This window comes from Cupressus sempervirens, chromosome 1, assembly GCF_028749045.1.
Source record: "Cupressus sempervirens isolate cs-2001-9-10 chromosome 1, ASM2874904v1, whole genome shotgun sequence".
Taxonomy (NCBI): Eukaryota; Viridiplantae; Streptophyta; class Pinopsida; order Cupressales; family Cupressaceae; genus Cupressus; species Cupressus sempervirens.
In genome coordinates this window covers 636,332,830-636,353,179 of record NC_143118.1, presented here as the reverse complement: position 1 = coordinate 636,353,179, position 20,350 = coordinate 636,332,830, and the positions used below count along the sequence as shown (strand labels likewise).

Genomic DNA, 20,350 nt, shown 5'->3' with positions numbered 1-20,350 from the left:
TCAACAGAGTATTTCAAGTTGAATGCGATGCAAGTGGTAATGCAATAGGAGTTGTATTAAGTCAAGAAGGTGAACCCGTTGCTTTCTTTAGTGAAAAGTTGAATGATGCTAAAAGGAAGTATTCTATGTATGATCAAGAATTTTATGCTATTGTCCAAGCCTTGAAGAAATGGAGACATGATTTGATTCCTAAAGAGTTTGTGTTGTATACTGATCATAAAGCTTTACAATACATGGGAAGTCAACATAAATTGAATCAAAGACATATGAAGTGGGTTGAGTATTTGCAGAGTTTTACATTTGTGATCAAGCATAAGAGTGGAGTTACTAACAGAGTTACTAATGCATTAAGTAGGAGATGTTCCTTGCTGACAGAAATGAAAGTTGAAGTCCTTGGTTTTGATGAAATGAAAGAGTTGTATGATGCTGATCCTAATTTTTCTGAGGTGTGGAGAGAGTGCAGAGCACCAAATCTGACAGATCACATAAGTAAGTATGATGAGTATTTCATTCAAGAAGGTATGTTGTTCAAAGGTATTCAGTTGTGTATTTTCAGAAGTTCTATGAGGTTGAATCTGATTAAGGAAAAGCATAGTGGTAGATTAGCTAGACATTTTGGAATTGATAAGACATTGAGTTTGTTGAAAGAGAAGTATTATTGGCCACAAATGTATAAGGATGTTCAGAAATTTGTAAAGAGTTGTGGAGTTTGTCAAGTTGCAAAAGGAGTGAGTCAGAATACTGGTTTGTATATACCTATTATTGTTCCTGAGAAACCTTGGACTAACATCAGTATGGATTTTGTTCTTGGACTACTTAAGACAGTGAAAGGGTATGATTCCATATTCGTTGTAGTGGATAGATTTTCTAAGATGCCTCATTTCATACCATGTAAGAAGACATCAGATGCTGAACATGTTGCTGAACTTTTCTTTAAAGAGATTGTGAGATTGCATGGAGTACCAAGAAGTATTATTTCAGACAGAGACAGTAAGTTTGTTGGTTTTTTTTGAAGACTTTATGGAAGAAGATGGGTACTGAACTAAAGTTTAATTCTACATTCCATCCACAAACTGATGGACAGACAAAGGTTGTGAACACAAGCTTGGGTAATTTGCTGAGATGTTTAGTTGGGAATGAGCCAAGTAATTGGGGGATGGTATTGGCACAAGCTGAATTTGTATACAATAATTCTGTGAATAGGAGTACAGGGAAGACGCCTTTTGAGATTGTTACTGGAATGCATCCTAGAGGTATATCAAATTCGAGAGATGTTGTGGGTGAAGAAAGGAGAAGTGTTGCAAGAGAAGAGTTTGCTGATTTTATAGTCTTTGCATAAGGAAGTAGGGTTGAGTTTGGAACAAAGTAATCAGAAGTATAAGGAGAATGCTGATCAGTCTAGAAGACACCGTGATTTTTAAGTTGGTGATGAGGTAATGGTTCATTTGAAGAAAAGCAGATTTCCTGTTGGTACATACAATAAGCTGAAGATAAAGAAATTTGTACCTTGTAAGATCTTGAAGAAGTTTGGAAGTGGTAATGCATATGAAGTTGAGCTACCTAATGACATAGATATATCTCCTATATTCAATGTTGCTGACTTATACAAGTATCATGAGTCAGATGATGAAAAGGTTGTACCTGATGATTATCCTAAGAAGCAGTTTGAAGAAGTTGAACAGATTTTGGATCAGAGAGTTGGCAAGAGTACAAGAGGAAAAGATTACTATGAGTCTTTAGTGAAGTGGAAAAATAGACCAACTAAAGATGCTACATGGATTTCTCAATCTAAGTTGGACTCAGCTCGGGTTGTGACACTTACATGATTCAGGAGAATCATTTTCTCCAACCCCGGTTGTCTGATGCAGGAGCATCCTAGGTTTCCTTGTAATCCTGCACTTTTGGTTCTTTATGCCTTTGGCTGCCGAGTTCTTAGTGGATGACGAGCATTCAGTTGATGCCAAGTCATTCCTTTGATTGTCGAGTTCCTGTAGTTGCCAAGTGAACTCTTTGGAGGTCGAGTCATTCTTAGTTGCTGCCGAGTTCTTTTGGCTGCCGAGTGAATTCCTTTGGATGCCGAGTGAATCCTTTGGTCACCGAGTTCCTTAGGTTGCCGAGTGATTTTTCTTTGGTTGCCGAGTGTTGGAGGATGCCAAGTTCGTAGTTGTTGCCGAGTGATTCCTTTGGATGACGAGCTCATGTGTATGCCAAGCGACTCTTCATTCGCTAAGTTACCTAGTGTATGCCAAGTGACTCTTCATTCACCAAGTTAACCAGTGTACGCCAAGTGATTCTTCATTCGCCAAGTTACCCAGTATATGCCAAGTGACTCTTCATTCACCGAGTTACCCAATATATGCCAAGTGACTCTTCATTCGCCGAGTTACCTAGTGTACGCCAAGTGATTCTTCATGTACCGAGTTACCCAGTGTATGCCGAGTGTCAGCATTTGGACATGATTTCTGCGGGCCGACTTGCGGGATTTATTTTGTTCACTACATTTATGTTAAGATATTTTCTTGGGATGCGTCCAGACCGTTGTTGGGTTGGCCTTCCTCTTATGTAATGTTCTAGAATAATCTGTAAGCCATTTTTGGCAAGTATATATAGTGTTTAGGCTTAGAGTTGGGTAAGTTTTTGGGAAGAAGATTAGCGAGCAGAACTGAAAGTGCGAATTTCCAATTGGATCTTTGAATGTGAATATATTTGTAATTGGTCGTAACCCAGAAGGCCTTACAGGTGGGCATGTATGAAGATATGTTGATGAATCAATAAAAGTATTTCACTCTTCTTTCTCCTTTAGTTTTTGTTCTTTGTGTTTGCTTCCGTTGTGTTGACTCTTGCAGGGTGGTTTGGATAGCTGGGTGAGCCTTTGGCCCTAGTTATTCACCCTTTGCCTGCGTCATGAAAAGAAAAAGATAAAACTAAAACAAAGACACTAGAATTATCCTGGGAAAACCCTTCTAGAATGAAGGGAAAAACCCAGCCACACAATGAAACTTATCAATTTATTGATAATAAAATTCAAGTGTACAATGGCTATTGCTTAGTGCGATATATATAACAATAGGAAAGACTCTTCACATAATAACCGAAGGTCTCTTGAGATTCTCATAACTCCTATATTTAAATATGACTCTTCAAATATTCATGCCTCAATGCATGTGAATACACATGTCATTTACATTTAATATTACAAATTAAACTTAAGTGTCCTATTCAGCTGAAGATGACAATAACAACAATAACATCTAGATTTCAAGAGATAAAAATCTCTTAACACAACTACAAAGTCAACTTTTCTCTCAAAGAATTGATCACCATCAAATGAAATTTCAAAACTGAAGTTGTTAACTCATGATGGTGTAAATAAGTATGACCTGTTACGAAATTCAGAATTTCTACCATACATTTGTGTCATAGCCTTGTCCCTTAGAAACACCTCTTCACTGAAAAGTTATGGCTAACACTCGCACTATGGGTACCAACACTTGTAGACCTCTGCTCATTATTGTTTCCATATGTAAAAGTTGCGAACACATGTGAATACGAAGATAAAACTTTGTTGTCCCAAATCAGAAGGTTGGGCTCTTCTATAATCTCACTGGACTCGTCACAAAGCACCCCATCTTGACTTGTAATGTGTCCATCCCAAGTGAACAAAGGTGGCGGTGCATCAAATGAATCCTATTCAAAAGATGTCAAAAGGCTGCAAGGTATTTCCTTGTGAAATTTTCCAGTCTTTTCATTAATATTTTTTAAGTCCCTCGTATGTAGATTGTTAGGATTATTGCCACCCATTTCTTCCCTAAAGTGTCATCAATCCCCTCTACTATTTCTCTAATCTCCATCTCCCTTTAACCAACTTCTTGATCTTGTGGACAAATATAAACATCTAGATTTCTTATTTATGAAGAGAGAATTGAACCATGCTAAGCTGGTAACAAAGAGCATCACCTTCATTTTCCTTGTCTTACATCAATCTGATGGCAAGATCTTGATCCATTAATAGATGCAAGTGGTCTGATTTCATCTTTTCAAATGTTTCTTTGACTACATGCAATTGTATGCTAGTGACCCCACATGAAATACCTTTTTGCCTTTCATCAACTTGAGTTTTCCACATAAGATCTACATTGTATTTGTGAGAAACATCTACCTTTGTTAATACTTGTATACAACCCTCTTCTGTAAGATCAAAAATATGTCCTTCACATCTTGCAATGTTAAAAGGCTTAAGTTCAATTGATCTAGGGGACATGAGTTGTCACATATTGTCTAATTTTTTCTCAAATATGGGAGCATTATCACCATCACACTCAATGGCTTCTATAGATGATGCCATGTACCCTTCATGAAGTAATAATGGAATAGCATCATGATCATATATGCATTCATCAAAGGAGATCTCCTCTTCACTAGTTTTGTCAATAGAAATTTACAAATTACCAATTAGGAGTTTAGTTTGTGCGCAATGTCGTGCTTTAGACTTCTGGATGTGCGACGTGGTGTCAACCTGAGATTTGTCGTTTTACATTTTTTGTAGTTGCATGATCTCCTACTCTCGCATGCACGGGTATTTGTGTTTTTGCGTCTCTTCATCTTTCTTGGGATTTTCCTGGTGGATGCAGTGTTACAGACACAACCCAAGCCTAATCTTGCACTAATGTCATTGTGACAACCCAGGATTCACTCTTGCGTTGGTGTCTATGTGTGGTATTGTTGGTGGTTGTGCAGGTTGTAGACGACTAGTTCTTTGACCTCTAGTCACTAGGTTGGATGTTGTTTTGGTGTTAGCTGTTAGTAGTTTCCTCTTCGCAATCTGTTGTTATGTTCTCCTACAATGGTTCGGACTACTTCTTTCCTCCTATAGCGTTGTTGTTAGCCTCTCCATGGGTTCCTCTGAGTCTCCCACCATGCCTGGCTCTATTTTAGTGCTTGCTTTGACTGTTGTACCTACGCCATCCTTAACTTACCAAAGGTTGTATGACAGAATACGAAAAGTGGAGGCAGAAAATTAATGCTTGAGGGATACAGTATTGCACTCTCTGAGACGGTAGTCGCTTTTAAATTACAGGTAGACTCCAACTAGTCTACCCTCTATAATTCTCTACCACTCTCATTTCTAAAACAACAGACATCAAAACTCACTTCAACATGGTCATAGAGCAGCTACGAGACCTTGATACTTTCAGCGCAGAGTAGAATGAACTCATGGTCAAGCACACTTCTCTTTTGTCTGAAACTAAGAAAAACACCAAATCTTGGGCCTTCATTTAATCTGCTCCTCTTGCAGGTGTGGAAAAGATTGTCCAAGGGCAGATTACCGAGGAGCATTGGAGACGGAACTGTGAGCTAAACCTTAGAGTTCGAGGCTTCCCTAGTTTCACCACTGATCCTTTCACAGTTAGACTGTCCTTTCTCTCAGATCAACTAGGCATCTTAGATATCACTTTAGACAAGTGTTGGGTGGGACCGGATGGTACTCTTTTTCTACGGTTCCTCTTACTTTCTGACAAGTTACGAGCTCTTAGATTGAAGAGGAAGCTAGTACCTCTTCTTTCGAAGATCTTTTTAGATGAGGACCTTACTAGAGCACAAGTTGTCAAGCTAAGACACTCTAGGGGTTTAGTTGCTGAGGCGAGACATGTTGGGAAGTGGGTAGTGATCCACAACCTTAGAGCTATTATTTGGGATTCCCCTCCTAGCGGTTGGGAACAAAAACTAGCTCCCTTAGCCAAATGATAGTCTTGCTAGCAGTCACATGGAAGAGAACCTTCCTCTGGTTCTCTTCATGTCCACTATTGGAATGGTAATGGCACTCTTTGGTCATTACCTGGTCTGATTTCGGATGTGGTTGGTTCGACGAATATTTTGGTTGTCATGAAGACTCATGAGAGCCTGGTCCACCCTCTCCCACGGTTTTCGGGATATCAATGGCTATCTATCTGTAGAGAGGAGGTTCAGGCATTGGGTGGTGTCTATGGTTCTAGTGGTGTGGCTTACTTGATCTGAGACGACCTCGTTACTACCATGGTAGTGATTCACTCTAACATCTCAGCTAGATTCATGTGGATCCATATCAACCATACTAGTCACTGTCTCAGAGACATCTTTACAGTAGTATGTTATTTCTCGTCGGCCACTTCTCTATATGCTATACATATTCTGGTGGATGGAGATCCCCTCTCCGATTTGTCCAAGTGCATCTACAAGTTTTCGAGCTTGGGTGACATCAACAATGTGAGTGACTTTAATGCACAAACTAGAGATCTTCAAGCCCCTCTCCATGATCGCATTCCAAACTCGACTTGTACTCAAGAAACAGATCTAGCTGGTATGGATTTTTAGTGCCACTCTCAGGACTGCCTTGGGCCTCTTTCTTGTTATGGTTGTCATCTCCTCCAACTCTGTGGGTCTTCCGACTTGTTGATCTTGACTGACCTCCCCTACTTCCCAGGTTGAGCTCTTTACTTGTTGGTCCTATTTTAGGGGTGCAAGTGTGGTCGACTATGCTCTTGCGTCGGCCTCTAAAAGCAATCTTGTAACAAGAATGACTGCTTTCTCTAAAAATACCAGGGGCATTTCTTTGCACTTCTTCCTACATTTCAATTAATCGGTGACGGCAAATTTTGTCTATCTGACACACAATATAGCCAAAAAATTCCTCCTAATATTTGCACTTTGAGTAGCTCCTATGAAGTCACTCAAGTATGGATTACAAATTGTCTTCTTTGTCTGCCATGATTCCTCTAGGATTCCCAAAATTCTCCAAGAAAACAAAATCAAACATACACCAAGCATAATCCCGAACGAACTTCTCTACGTTCTTTTATAGAGCATCCATGTGACCCTTCGTTTGCCACTATTTGTCCCTTCATTTCCTTTCTTTTTTTGCCTTTCTAAACCCATTTTGAAATTAAAATGACTTTATCAATTCAATACTTTATGAAGTTGTCATTTAATTTTCTAAGGTTCCCCCAAAAATGGTCATTACATAAGTACAATAATTTGACAAACCATGTTAAGGTCATTACCAGATTGCTGAAATTCTTGGAGATTATGCATTCAAGCTCGCTTAATTAGAGAGGATATTCCATTGTTAGTCAATGTACAGGTCCTCAAGCATTATTTCCAATGTTAGGTCTCCCTTTAAAGCCCTTTTGTTGCTTGATTTTAGTTTGTATTGGATGAATCGGGTCATTAATTTTTCTTGGGCCATGTGACTTAAGATCTTTGGATGGCTCTAGTTGTTTAGTTTACTTTGCTTTTGTTTTTCATTTAGCTTAGTTTAGTTTCCATAGTTGTAGATCCACATTGAGTCCTTTACTTAATTTGCTTTAGGTTTGCCTGGGATCACTTGATTCTAGTAGCTTAGTTTTCTTGCTTTCTACACTTGGTTTAGAGTGATCTCCTTTGTGAGAAAAGTGATGTGTTCACCAAGAACACTTTGGCATACTCTTGCTGGGAATGTTCAAGTTTTTTCTTGAATTTCTCATTTTGAAGTACTTCTGAATGGGAAATGGTTACTACTAAACTCATCATTTGTTACAATTTGCCCTAAATTTGAAAGGGAGTCATCGTTGTGTTTTCAATGCCTGAGTAGTGTTTTGATTTAACAAAAGGTTAAGTGTTGCTTCAATTTTGCATTGACCAACTTGCAAATTTCATACAACATGCATTTTTTCTCAATGGAGACGACTTGTGTGTTAATAGTTGAATTCTGGAGCAGCTATGCTAAGTTGGATGCAACTTTGTAATCCCCTGGATGGTAGCACCCATAGAAGTTGTTTGGTGACTCTTCATCACCTGAAGAATTCTTGCAAGACAAAAAAAATCCACAAGAGACAATGGAAAGAATGCAAGAAAATGATTGTGAATATGAAACATATTAAGTTACCTTACTTATAAAGGCAACCTGACCCCAATGGCTTTGTTATGCACCTTAATGTATTTGCTCACCCACTGAATAAGTGAAAGCAGTTGTGCCAGTTTGATTGCACTCATGTAGAATAAGAAACTAGTAATTGTGATTTGTAATCACACAGCACAGAATAAATAAGTAGTTTTTATGCTCTGCGATTGTACTTTGCTAAATGAGTGAGTAGCGTATGTGCTTTCTTATTGCACTCCACTAAATAAGCATGCAGTGCCTAGCTTTATAGAAATTGCACACTTCATTAAATAAGTGAAGTTGTTTTCCCTTCTGTTCTTACATACAACTCCACGGAAGAAGTGAAGATATTGGGGATGTATTATACACCATATACTCTCACCTTGCCCATCTCCAAAACTAGATGACCAAAAAGTGATAAGGACATTGCATTACAGTTCATTCCAGTGTTTTATACTCCAAAAAAGTAGGTTGGTTATTACACCACAACACGTGGAGGGGATACCATTAAAAGGTTGGATCTTGGGTTAGCTTTGTCATAAGTACTCCAGAATTCAGACTATTGGTGTGCCACAGACTTTGATTCTTGAATTCTCACTCAGTAAAGTATCACATTTGCTAGTCTGCAACCCACGAATCCATGGTTAATGGTCCCAAATAAGATCTCCTCTTTTATCTATCAAAAAATAAAAGTAATGCAGAATATCGACAGTAAAAATTAATAAGGCATAGGTCAACGACTATTGCAGTAACAATTTATTAAAATTTGTAGGCCAAATTCCATCTTGTTATAAAACAGTTGACCACTCTGCCACATAAAATTTCAGCCAGAACAAAAATTGGATACCCAAGGGATGAGTAGAAAAGACATTCAAATGATTGCAACTTCCAAATAATAAGAAGTACTTACAACCTGACCCACCGGCAAGCCATTCAAAGGTAAAGGATTTGGCACTTGATTGGAACCTGCCACAAAAAGATGGACGTACTAAAGACTAATAATCAATTTTCCTAGACTCTGAAGATTTTTTTTCAAAAATAAAAAATAAGTGAGTTTGGAATGTCTAATAATTTCAGAACCTGGGTTCAACAAACTTGATTTTAAAAGCCCAGCCCCGGGTACTCCAAATAAAGAGGCATCTGCCGCATTTGATCTTTGATTCAAAACAGGATTTATCTCATTCTTGTTATCCTGCAACGTTTATAATGTTTTAGAAGTTCAAGTCATTCTACATAAAAAAATGTTTTACAAAATAAATAAAAGAATTGTTATAGTATAGAGGTACTTAAGTACATGTGTAGCGCCAGGGAGTTGCTGATTCAATGGTTGCCCCTGCTGCAAAGCAGTTGACATGTTGCCTGCAGAGTTGTGCAAAACCTGTCTGTAAACAGAACATGAAATCCTACTTCAATCTCACAGATGAAATAACTTCAAGAAGCAGAAATCAAGCACCATCTTTAATGATAACGTTGAAATTTCAAAGTAAGCAGAAATGATGCAGAAATATTTGTGCAGCTGTATCTGCGTCCAGAAGAAAATCAAAGCAAATATATGCAATAAAAACCTCTACCCTGAATTCTGCAGATGTCCAGGGGCTGACTTCAGAATTGATGTATGATTTGCATCTAATAGCTGGTTTGCATTATCTCCAAATCTCTGCCAAAATAAAGCAACAACAACACTAAACTGAAGAAAAATGGTAAGGGGAATGGAAGCTAACCAAGTTTATACAACATAAACATGTGCAATCATTTTATGGGCTTATGTCCACCCATAAGGAAACCATAATATACAAATACATTTAAGAAGCACACTGATCATCTCACTACCTTCATGGATGCATCGTCCATGGGATCTCTCTGGTGTGGGAGCTTTAGGCGGTCCTCATATAACTTTGCCATTGCATTCCCTTGATTTTGACGGATCAGAGAATCATTACTAACCAACCCATTGGCAGCCCCACTCAAAAGATGCCCTCCTTCTCTACGTTGTTGCTGCTGCTGTGCCTGTCTGATCAATTGAATTTGCATTTGCATGTGTTGTTGTTGCTGATGCTGCTGCTGTTGTTGCTGTTGCTGTTGCTGTTGCTGTTGTTGCTGCTGCTGATGATGTTGCTGCTGCTGCTGCTGTTGTTGGTGCTGCTGCTGCTGCTGTTGCTGCTGTTCCTGCTGCTGCTGCTGTTGCTCCCGCGCTTTTATAAATTGTGTCTATCATTTTAGATATAAAAATGTATTCGTCATCAGTAAATGCTACAAATACAATAACTGCTATCATCAACATTGGGTTTTTAACCTGTACATCTGTTGTATTCAAATTCTATCCACAAAAACACATTTCTTTTATAACTTCACAAACATAATTATTCCCCAGCTTCTCAAACGAAACTCTTTATTTAACTTCTTCTGTAAACATGACCATGCAAAACAATTCCCCTTAGACCAGATAAGCTCCAACAGACCTATCAAAGATCATTGCAACTTACATCTATGTATGAGGCAGCAACTTCGGAATGCTTCTCATTTGTTCGAGCAATGAATATATCCCAAAACACTGACCACCACTCAAAGAGAAATCCTGCAGGTGCATCTATGGCTGGAAAGAATTCACAATAAAATCAAATGCTCAATCCACTAAAACTTGAAACCAGACAGACAAAATCAAACAGTAAGATATGTCTGATAAAATACAAAGAAATAAATAACTAAACTCTGTGCAAAACAAAAAATGTTATGCTAGCAGGTTGCACAGCATTCGTACCAACAGGTTCAGGGGAAACTTTTCTTTCTGTCTGAAATGCCTTTGCAGATGCATGCAAGCTTCTCTTTATGAGGTAATCATGTATATAGACATCCAACCTGCCATAATTACAGAATTTACCAAGTTAGACAACCATATGCCATAAATTTTCAGTTTTAATTTTTACACCCTAATTTTAAAATTAAGAATGTGTCCCTTACATTTTATCAGCCTCCCAACTCTGTGCCATAATTGCAAACTTAAACTGGTATAGTTTGCAGCACTAACAAATAATGGCTAAATAACACGTGAGGAATCCTGCAAAGTCATGAATAAGACAAAAGTAAAACTGTTGAATTTTAAACCTTCATTATTCAGCTGAAGTGTGAACTTTTAAACATAATTAGGTAATATGACAAGCTGTTAATAATTGCAAAAGCATCCCTCAGTCATAGCAATAGAGATTGTTTACTGATGTTTATAACATGTACAACTTTTGGATGCATATATTTCTGTTAAACCAAAAAATAAATTAACATTTAACATAGTCCGTGTGTCACTTTAGTTCATCGCAACCTGGCCACTATAAAACACTTCTGCAATTATATGCTGAGAAACAAATTTGGCAATATAACCTAATTAGAGTCCAATGGAATTTAATGAATTTGAGAACAGAGGTAATTTAAATATTGAATATTGTAAAGCTATTGAGCTCTCTACAACGCTCATCTACCGCTAGCTGTTAGTGGAATGTGAGAAGCAAACGTAAGATTGCATGGCAGCTGTTATATTTTAATAATTTAGGATGCTGGATACACATCCAAAAATATATCTTTAGTATAATCTAGTCTAACATAAACATCTGTAATGGATACTTTTAACCCAGAGAGCTTGGTCTACAATGCTCTTTGTGGGTTATCAAATAGCTCTAAAAGAATGTAAACATTTATTATGTAATGGTTTATAGTATATACACAGACCTTCATGAGTAAGTGATTATAATCACTCTCAAAATGACTAAAAGGAAGTTTTTAGTGTATTTATTTGTATGTACCTACATTAATATTAAGCACAACCCATGTTCTCTATGACATTTGCCCAAATATTTATTGCGACATATGGTGGCTGGCCCAATGTAGCAGAGAATGTTGACTTCCACACAAAGATCCCATTTCTAAATCCACAAGCAGAGCACCTTGTTGTGGTCATAAAAACACTTGGTAAATCATCTTATGCCAACAAATGGAGCTATGCTCATCTCTATGCATGTACATGGGGACACCTCGAGGCTCATTCGAGTGTAAATATTTTTTGGATTCAAGTCCAACCCTATATTCTTTATGAGTTTTGTGTAACAAACGGATTTTCATAACAAAAATAAAGGCGATCTAGAAAGAGTTTTCCTCAAAAAGTTATTGAACAAATATATTGAATTCCTTTTCATGAGACATTAACTGCTTTTAACTACCAACAATTAACTAAGATAACAAAGCTCAACTGAAATAACTGTAACAATGATCAACTATAAAAATTGTAAAAACGATTAATTGAAATAACTATAATATCGTTCAACTAAAATAACTGTGACAATGATCAACTATAATAATTGTAACAGTGATCAACTGTAATAACTGAAATAACTGAAATAACTATTTACTATCTTTCCATGCATATAAGTAAAGTAAATGCATAACATGAAAAAGAAAGAAGAACATACAAGAAGTATCTGGTGAATCTTTAATTGGTTGTGCAAGCCTGGGCTTTTGGCAACAGGAGATGCATTGACTTAAGCTTAACCTCTCAACCTCGGACCATATTAATCCCCATAGAATATATTGAATAGAAAGGCCCTCCCTACCTCCGGATCAGGCTTGGGATACTTTTAGTCCAGCCACCTAAGCATTCCGGTGTTTAAAATGTTCGCACAGTTATGGACGGACATGTCTGAATAATTGGCTCTATTGACATCAAGTGACCATAGATGGCAAACATGCCTTTTAACAACCTTGACCAAGGTTTTTCTGATGGTTTCAATAACCCGATCACCACCGCTCAACTTAACAACAGGGGATAATAGTATGAACAAGCATGAGCTATTAAATACATTTGATTTAGATTTGTTATGTCATGTCTGACTTTAATATCCATGTTATTGCACATTCCATCTCACCTCTTCACCTTTTCCATGGCTGTACAGCCGGTGAGTCCTAGGTATTCGAATCTCAGAGCAATCAGCTCTGTCTAGTGATCCTCAACTAATATATGTATATTATATGTTTCCAGCTTATCACAATATGTAATCTGAGAAATGAAATCTTTAAGACTTGCAGAATAAATATCATTTGATTCTAACTTTCAGTGGCATAAATAAAATATGATAACAAGTCATGGATACTTGGCTTTTATTCATCATAATAGCTCTGTCCTAGAGATGGTCTAACCGATGACATTTAAGCAAAATGATTTGCATCATAAAATGAAACTGTATCTTACTGCTATAATAATTGGAATGCAGTAATATCTGATAATAAAACATATTGCAATGCTTGGAATATGGACAACCACATAACCTAGCAAAATCTGGAAATAAAATGGAGTCTTCCTGGATGCTATCAATCAGCCCACTCTTCATAGAAGAAATCTTTAAGCTTAATCCCAGCGTGATTATCAATCACGTCTTCAGCAAGTTATTAAGATAAAATGGTAAATCGTGGAAGGAATATGCAAGGATTAACAAGTGGTAAAATGCAAAGATATCGTGTGATACCTACAGAGGTACTGTGTGATATGGATAAGTCAGGTGCTATAAAAGAAGAAGTTGGGGCGGTACGGAAAGGAAGTCGGGGGATATGTTTTATATCCTCTGTCTCTCTTGGCTTCATAATAAAAAGGTATTCAAAAGTATCTTTGGCTTCCAAGAAGCCGTAACTTACCAAGAAGAGACTTGGCTCTTGATCGCCAAAAATATGCCAAATGTGCATTTCGAGTTTTAGCAAGAAATTGAATAAATATGAAAAAAAAGATTTGAAGGTTATAAATCAAGGTTAATTATAATATATATCTATCTACTTGCACGTAAATGTACTTATGAGGTGGCATCATATTATTTATTAAAATAATATTATGGTGTCACTTTTATTCCTACATCTATGTGCACGTACATAGGTATACATTATAATGACGTGGTAAAAAAAAATCAAAAATCATTTGAGGTACGCATTATTTTTAATTAAATAATTTATGTTTTAAAAGTTTATTTGATAGCTCATGCGGGTCCATCGATTGTATCCTAATGTTCAAGTTGTTAAGTCCTTACCAAGGCAATTAAAGGTCATACCTATCGACCTAATAATTGGACTAAGGTAGTATCCCATTCTGTTGATCCCATTTAGCAATGCTTCTCCCCTTCATCTTCTCCTGCAATCACCCGTGCAATATTTCCACAATAATAACAAGTTCCATAATAATTCCATTATTAACATTTAATATAGATAAAGAATTTAATTATTAACCATAATTCCATTATTAACATTTAATATAGATAAAGAATTTAATTATTAACCATAATTCCAAGATCAAGCAATTGCTAATCATCACATGACAAATAATGGATAATGATCATCTTCACTAAACAGTTAACATAATGAACACAATGGATATATTTAACTACCTTCTTCACATGATTATGAAAGAAAATCCATTCAATCTAACGGCTATAAATAAATTTAAAATTAAGTAAAAATTTGGGATGTAACACTTTGGCCCAATGTTTATGCCAACATTATACTTTTCAACCATGTTCATAATGAGCTCTGCTATAAAGTTTATACTAACATTAAATTGTAACCATAAAGAACAAAGCCATTCCTTATTAACTAAATGAGCTCTACATGGTGCTCGGATATTAAAGTAACATTAAGAAGCCCAACAAAGACTGACTAGTGGAATACAATGAATTTCACATGACAAACGGAGGATCCATTCCCATTGAGAGCACCTTGTAGTGACCATGGCAACCCCTTTAGGTAGGAACCAAATTTTGGCAATAAATGGACTCCTCCAACCCCTCCAAGCATAATCATGATAATCATATTAACATTCTCTATAATCTTTGGCACACTAAGCATGGTAGGTTTCATTCATACAAGTGGGCACATTATAGGTGTACAATGTGCCCACTTGCATCAATGAAATCTACTTCGTAATGTGAAACCATGGAGAACATTTAAGGTAGGGGTCCACTACTAAACCTAAGCACACTCATGTGTCATCATAGAACCCTTGAAAAATGGATGAGAGTAAACATACTAAGGATCCAAGGCCACCCCCATGTTCTCAATTGCAAATAGGAGAACCAAACCGAGTTCACAACACCCAAAGACGCCACCTCAAGATGAATGTTATACTCGTGGAAAAAGGGGCTTAGTGTGCCCTTGAGCTTGAGATCCTATCAAGTACGGCATTTCAAGATAAATGTTACACTCATAGGCCAAGGGGATTAGTGTTCCCCAACATGAATGATATGCTCATGTGCCAAGAGGCCTTGTATGTACTTGGGCTTGAATGAAGACGGTGAACATCAAGGTGATCTAAGGGATGGAGAGGTGGACCACCTCCCCTGCTCTCACAAATGCAACCAACCTTGAGACATTTCAAACAATTTCCTAATAAGGTTATTATGAGAATCCACATTGGAATGGCTAATGCCTTAATTAGACCTTAATATGAGAATGTTATATAATTTTGATGTACACTAACAATTAGACAAGTCTAGCATTATCATGATTTTATGACTTTATATCAATGTTCGAGTGGCTAATATTGTGTGCAAGACCTAAACCAAGATTAATCTTGGTGAAAGGCTTTTCAGTGGGTAAAATTTTTAATATTATGTTTCTTATTTATAATTGAAATTGTGTTTTTAGGGGAAAATATAGGAATATCCCCAACGAGGAGATTAGAGTTAAAAAAGCATATGAGGTTTGATAAAAAAAATTAATACTTTGATTTTTCTTTCACATTTTAAAGTTTAAAAAATACAAAAGAAGTTCAATTAATATAGCCAAGTGTAGTACCAGAAATTGAACACCCTTGCAGTTTCACACTACACAATGTCCTACCCTTTTAGCTCATGATACAAAAAAATTTTGAAGTGTTGATACTAGAAAGTTTACTAGGTAGCAAATTTCTAATGGTTTTGGGATTTGGAGTTCATTTTCCTAGAACGAATGAAGAATTTTCTCATCTATCTTGAAGCTCTGATGTAAGACTTATTTTGATTAAAATAAATGGGAGTTGGCCCTACCAGCCATTTACCTACCAAAAATATTTGGAAATAGCATCAAAAAAGGAAGGACAGAAATTGCAAATGATGTGTCTTTCCAAAACTAATGGACATGGACTTACTACCATACAAGATATATAAGGAAGGAAATCACATTGAGGAGAGGGGGAAAGCATCAAATAAGAGCAGATGTACTTATATATAGGACCTATATTTATCAGGGAGTCGAAGTGGGTAAAAAGTTCTATCAAATTCATATTCTACATTTATCAATCAAGCAATCAGCACCAGCACTCAGTTTATCTTTAGACATCAGCAATCAGGCCCATGTATATCAATCAGAGATTATTCATTGTGGTATGCAAAATAATGATATAATGAAAAAATATCTAGTTGATCAATATTTTGTGATTATTTCTATAATCCATATATTCTCTATTATAATGATAATAATTAATCTATATAATCATTTATTCATTAAAATCTCCTATAAGCCACCATGTAAGAATTAGAGAGGACCTCAATAAGGACAGCAGCTACGTACTCTCCTTCTAAGTAGCCAACCTCATGCTAGATGGATAACAGATCCTGCCACTCGAGGCGAAGAGGTTGAGTTTGGATACTCTACACTCTTGGGCTTGGTCTGAATGAAATTAGGGCACCTTGTTATGGGGTCATGATTAAGAGAGTGGGTCATATTCCTCTTCAAGTAGTCCACCTCATGTTGGATGGACAAGAGCTCCTACCTCTTTGGGCCAAAAGGTCAAGTTTGGATACTCCATGCTCTTGAGCTTTTTAGTGGTGAATTTAGGGTACCCTAACATTCTTCTTCTCCAACCTCTATTATGGTTGACTATAAAATAGAACTATTATTGCTTGGCTTCTTTAGTTCAAGATCTATTACATGATTTATTTCGATAGATTGAAACGATTAGTAATATATATGCATTTATATGTTACCCTAACCTTGTTGCAATATTTGGTATAAATATGTACAAAAAATTGACCTTCTAAATCATATAACATATGTTATCTAACATAATCGCAAGACCTAATTGTGTTTACCTTGCTAAAGACATATTTTTCTTAATAGAGATAGTTCTAACTATATTAGAACTCTTATTTTCATTGAAGTTGTAATTCTAGGGCAAAATTTGGGGCAAATCCCAAAAGGGGATATAACATCAAAGAAGTTGCTTGGGTTCAACTATAAGAATACATGTATGGGTATGTATGTATGTATGTATTAAAAACCTTAAAATTTTAAACATAAAATAAAGATACTCATAATTGCCAACAAAAAATACTAATTAACTAAAAATTTGCAAAAATCAAAAACTTAAGCTCATGATTTAGTTATTCAGCACATGTCAATAAATAAAGAAAATTATAAACAATATTTAGAAGTCTTCATATTGATCTCCATCAAAAGCATCCATGTCTAACGTTTGGTTCAAATTCACTTGAACAACAATGAGTTACAATGCCACTTCCACTAGGCATTATTGCACAAGATGCATCATCTACAAATATTTCTGGCAAGATGTACAACCATAACACCTAAGTCAAAACACCCAAGAATTAGATCCCAACTTCTCACTACCACTTCATTCTATTCAAGATTTTTAAGTATTCAAAAAGACAAAAATCTTCATGACATGTCATTTTCATTTTTTTATCCCTAAGGGCAGAATTATTTGCATAAGCATTTTCTGTTTTAGAAAAATATTTTTAAAAATAACTTTATTTTGTTTTTTCTTATTGTGGATAATTGGGTTCTTTCTTGGTTCAACTCCCAAGGTCCCTCTTGAGGTGCCCAAGAGAGACCCTAAGTGAACCAAGAGGGGAAACTCAAACAGAATTCCAATCCAAACCATACCCACACGAGTGCCTAGGAGTTTTTGAAGGAACCCAGTAAGTAGCTTCTGATGATTTTTTTTGGGTAAAATTAAAAGTCAAATGGATATCAATACATGGATCTAGCTACAAAGAAGGTGTACATCAACAAGCATGTTTTAATTCAAAAAATCAATGCAATACATCTTCACCATCACTTATCAATTACCAAAAAACCAATAATTATTCAACTTGGAGATATGAGTCATTTGCTGAAGAAGCACAAGAAGAGGTTCTATTTCCAATGAACAAGTTTCCACCTCTATCTCCATCTTGGTCCTCGTCTCTTGTAAACAAAGAAGATTCCTAAGTGGTATAAGCCACAATGAAGGATGCCAAGATAGATGTAATTACAAATAAGTCTCACACTAAACCATAGACTCACAAAAAGTCACTTAACAAAGTAATAGTGCAAAGTAATTATGAATTCTATACCAGAAAATACAAGACAAACTCTTGAGTCACCACCTTGGAAAGATTTCAAAAATGTAAATAAAAAATACTTGGGACTTGTTGATCTTCCACCATGTCATTAGATGCAAATGGATCTTCAAAATCAAATACAAGGTAGCCGGTGTTGACAAGTATAAATCTCAACTTGTGGCCAGGGGCTATGATCAAGAAAGAAAGCATTGAGTATGAGGAAACTTTAATGCCACTAAAAAGTCAAGACTATCTGAATGGTTTTGGCTATGGCAACATAGCTTGGTTTGCAAGTTCATTAAATAAATGTCAAAGTGTCTTTCTCAATGGATATCTCAAAGAAAAAATTTATATGGCTCACATCTCAGTGGGCATAATGCATCTCGACAATATGAAAAAGTGTGCAGACATGTGAAATCCCTCTATGGTCTAAACACTAAAGAAAGCTCGCTGAGCCTAGTATATAAAAATCGACAAGCATCCCCTTCAACATGGATTCACCAAGAATCCATATGATACTAGTCTTGACCAACACAAAGTGGGGATATTATGATTTATACTATACATGTTGACAATCTAATTATTAAAAGAAGCTACCCTCAAATGATTAAGGCAACAAAAACTAATCTTAGACAATCATTCCATGTGACAAAACTCATGCTCCTTCATAATTGTCATGGAATTTAAGTATGGCTAAAAAAAAAAAGAATTTCATATCTCAAATGAAATAAGCCAAGGCATTGCTCAAGAAGTTCAAGATGGAAGGTTGCATGCCCATGTTGACATGTGTGGATACAAGAATGCAACTTTCTTGTCATGATCCAGCACCTAAATTGAATGCTACTCTTTATCATCAGTTGACTAGAATTATAATTTACTTGAACCACACCAAACAAAATATCAACTATGTTGTTAGATATCTTTCAAGGTTCACGCAAGAATCTAAAGTTTCATATTAGGATACAATAAAGAGTGTTTTCATTCAAGTTACATCTCTGGTAAAACAGAGTATGTACTAAAATTCAAGTTAAGTAAAAAGTATTTTTTGTGAGGAGACATGGATGCAAACTATACAAGTTCTATGGATAGAGTCTATTTTCATTGTGGAATATAGTCTAGTATCATTGGGGTGCAGAGAGTAAACAATTGTCACTTTTCCACGAAGGTAGAATTTTGCATTGCACATGGAGTTGTCTATGAGGTCAAAAGGTTATGTCACATCTTCACGAACATTGGTGTTCCTAAAAGACATCCTACAACTATTTTCAACGACAATCAAAAAGTGCTAAAGCTTGTTCACAATCATATTTTTCATGAATGATATAAATACATTGAGATTCAATCCCACCACATCTATGAACATGTACAACAATATTATATCCATGTCCATTATTATTTCTCCCAAGGGTAACATGTTGGTACCTTAACCAAATTTCTTGCAAAAGTGAAGTTCAAAGTTTGTCAAACTTTCTAAATTTGTTCTTATGTCATAAGAGGGTGATTGTTGGAATATAATAATATTATAAGATTGTGATACAATGTAAATAATAATCAGCTATTATTATTAAGATAAGATGGTTTGGGGTAGTTTGTTGGTTTCCTCTATCGCAAGCACTTTTCCAGCTAGCCCATGGTATGAGGAAGAATGCAAGGCTGCAAAAAGGGGCCTCAAAGGGAAAAAGGAAAACAAGGCAATCACGCGTGAATACAAACAGTTGATTATATTCAAAAAGATGAATATGTGGCTAACCGAAGAAAAGAGTTAATCAAGCTAGGAAAGCATAACCCTAAAGGTTTCTGGAGGGAGTTACAAGAAGTTAAAAAACAGGTCGAAAACAAAATCACAGATTCTCAATGGCTGGAACATGCAAAAAGTCTTTATGAAAGACGAGAAGGGTAAGTAAAATTTCCCACAATCAACAGCTCAGATGAATTATTCTCAAACGAAGACATTAAATTAGGGATAAAGAGACTTGCGAGCAGAAAGGCTTGGGATATTGATGGTTTACAGGCTGAGTTTCTTAAGTGGGGGGCAGATTTGTTGAATCCATACATTCCCACTGAATAGACAACTAGCGTAGTTATCCCCCTCCATAAAAGTGGGGATGTCAACAAT

General features: G+C 36.2%; 1 protein-coding gene across 6 annotated transcripts in view; it reads right to left on the bottom strand.

The window, feature by feature from the left end:
- Positions 1-20,350, bottom strand: part of LOC149579537 (transcriptional corepressor LEUNIG-like) — a 119,563-nt gene that overhangs the window by 80,195 nt on the left and 19,018 nt on the right. For 2 of the 6 annotated variants that reach the window (XM_089833716.1, XM_089833732.1), the window contains exons 2-9: positions 10,853-10,949; positions 10,653-10,750; positions 10,378-10,487; positions 9,725-10,102; positions 9,466-9,551; positions 9,189-9,276; positions 8,975-9,086; positions 8,805-8,860 (exon numbers count right to left, since the gene is read on the bottom strand). In XM_089833716.1, coding sequence (XP_089689842.1) covers positions 8,805-8,860; positions 8,975-9,086; positions 9,189-9,276; positions 9,466-9,551; positions 9,725-10,102; positions 10,378-10,487; positions 10,653-10,750; positions 10,853-10,881 — 957 coding nt within the window. In that variant the 5' untranslated portion in view covers positions 10,882-10,949. The remainder of the gene's footprint in view (positions 1-8,804; positions 8,861-8,974; positions 9,087-9,188; positions 9,277-9,465; positions 9,552-9,724; positions 10,103-10,377; positions 10,488-10,652; positions 10,751-10,852; positions 10,950-20,350) is intronic. The other 4 variants (XM_089833720.1, XM_089833740.1, XM_089833726.1 and 1 more) reach the window with 2 other exon arrangements.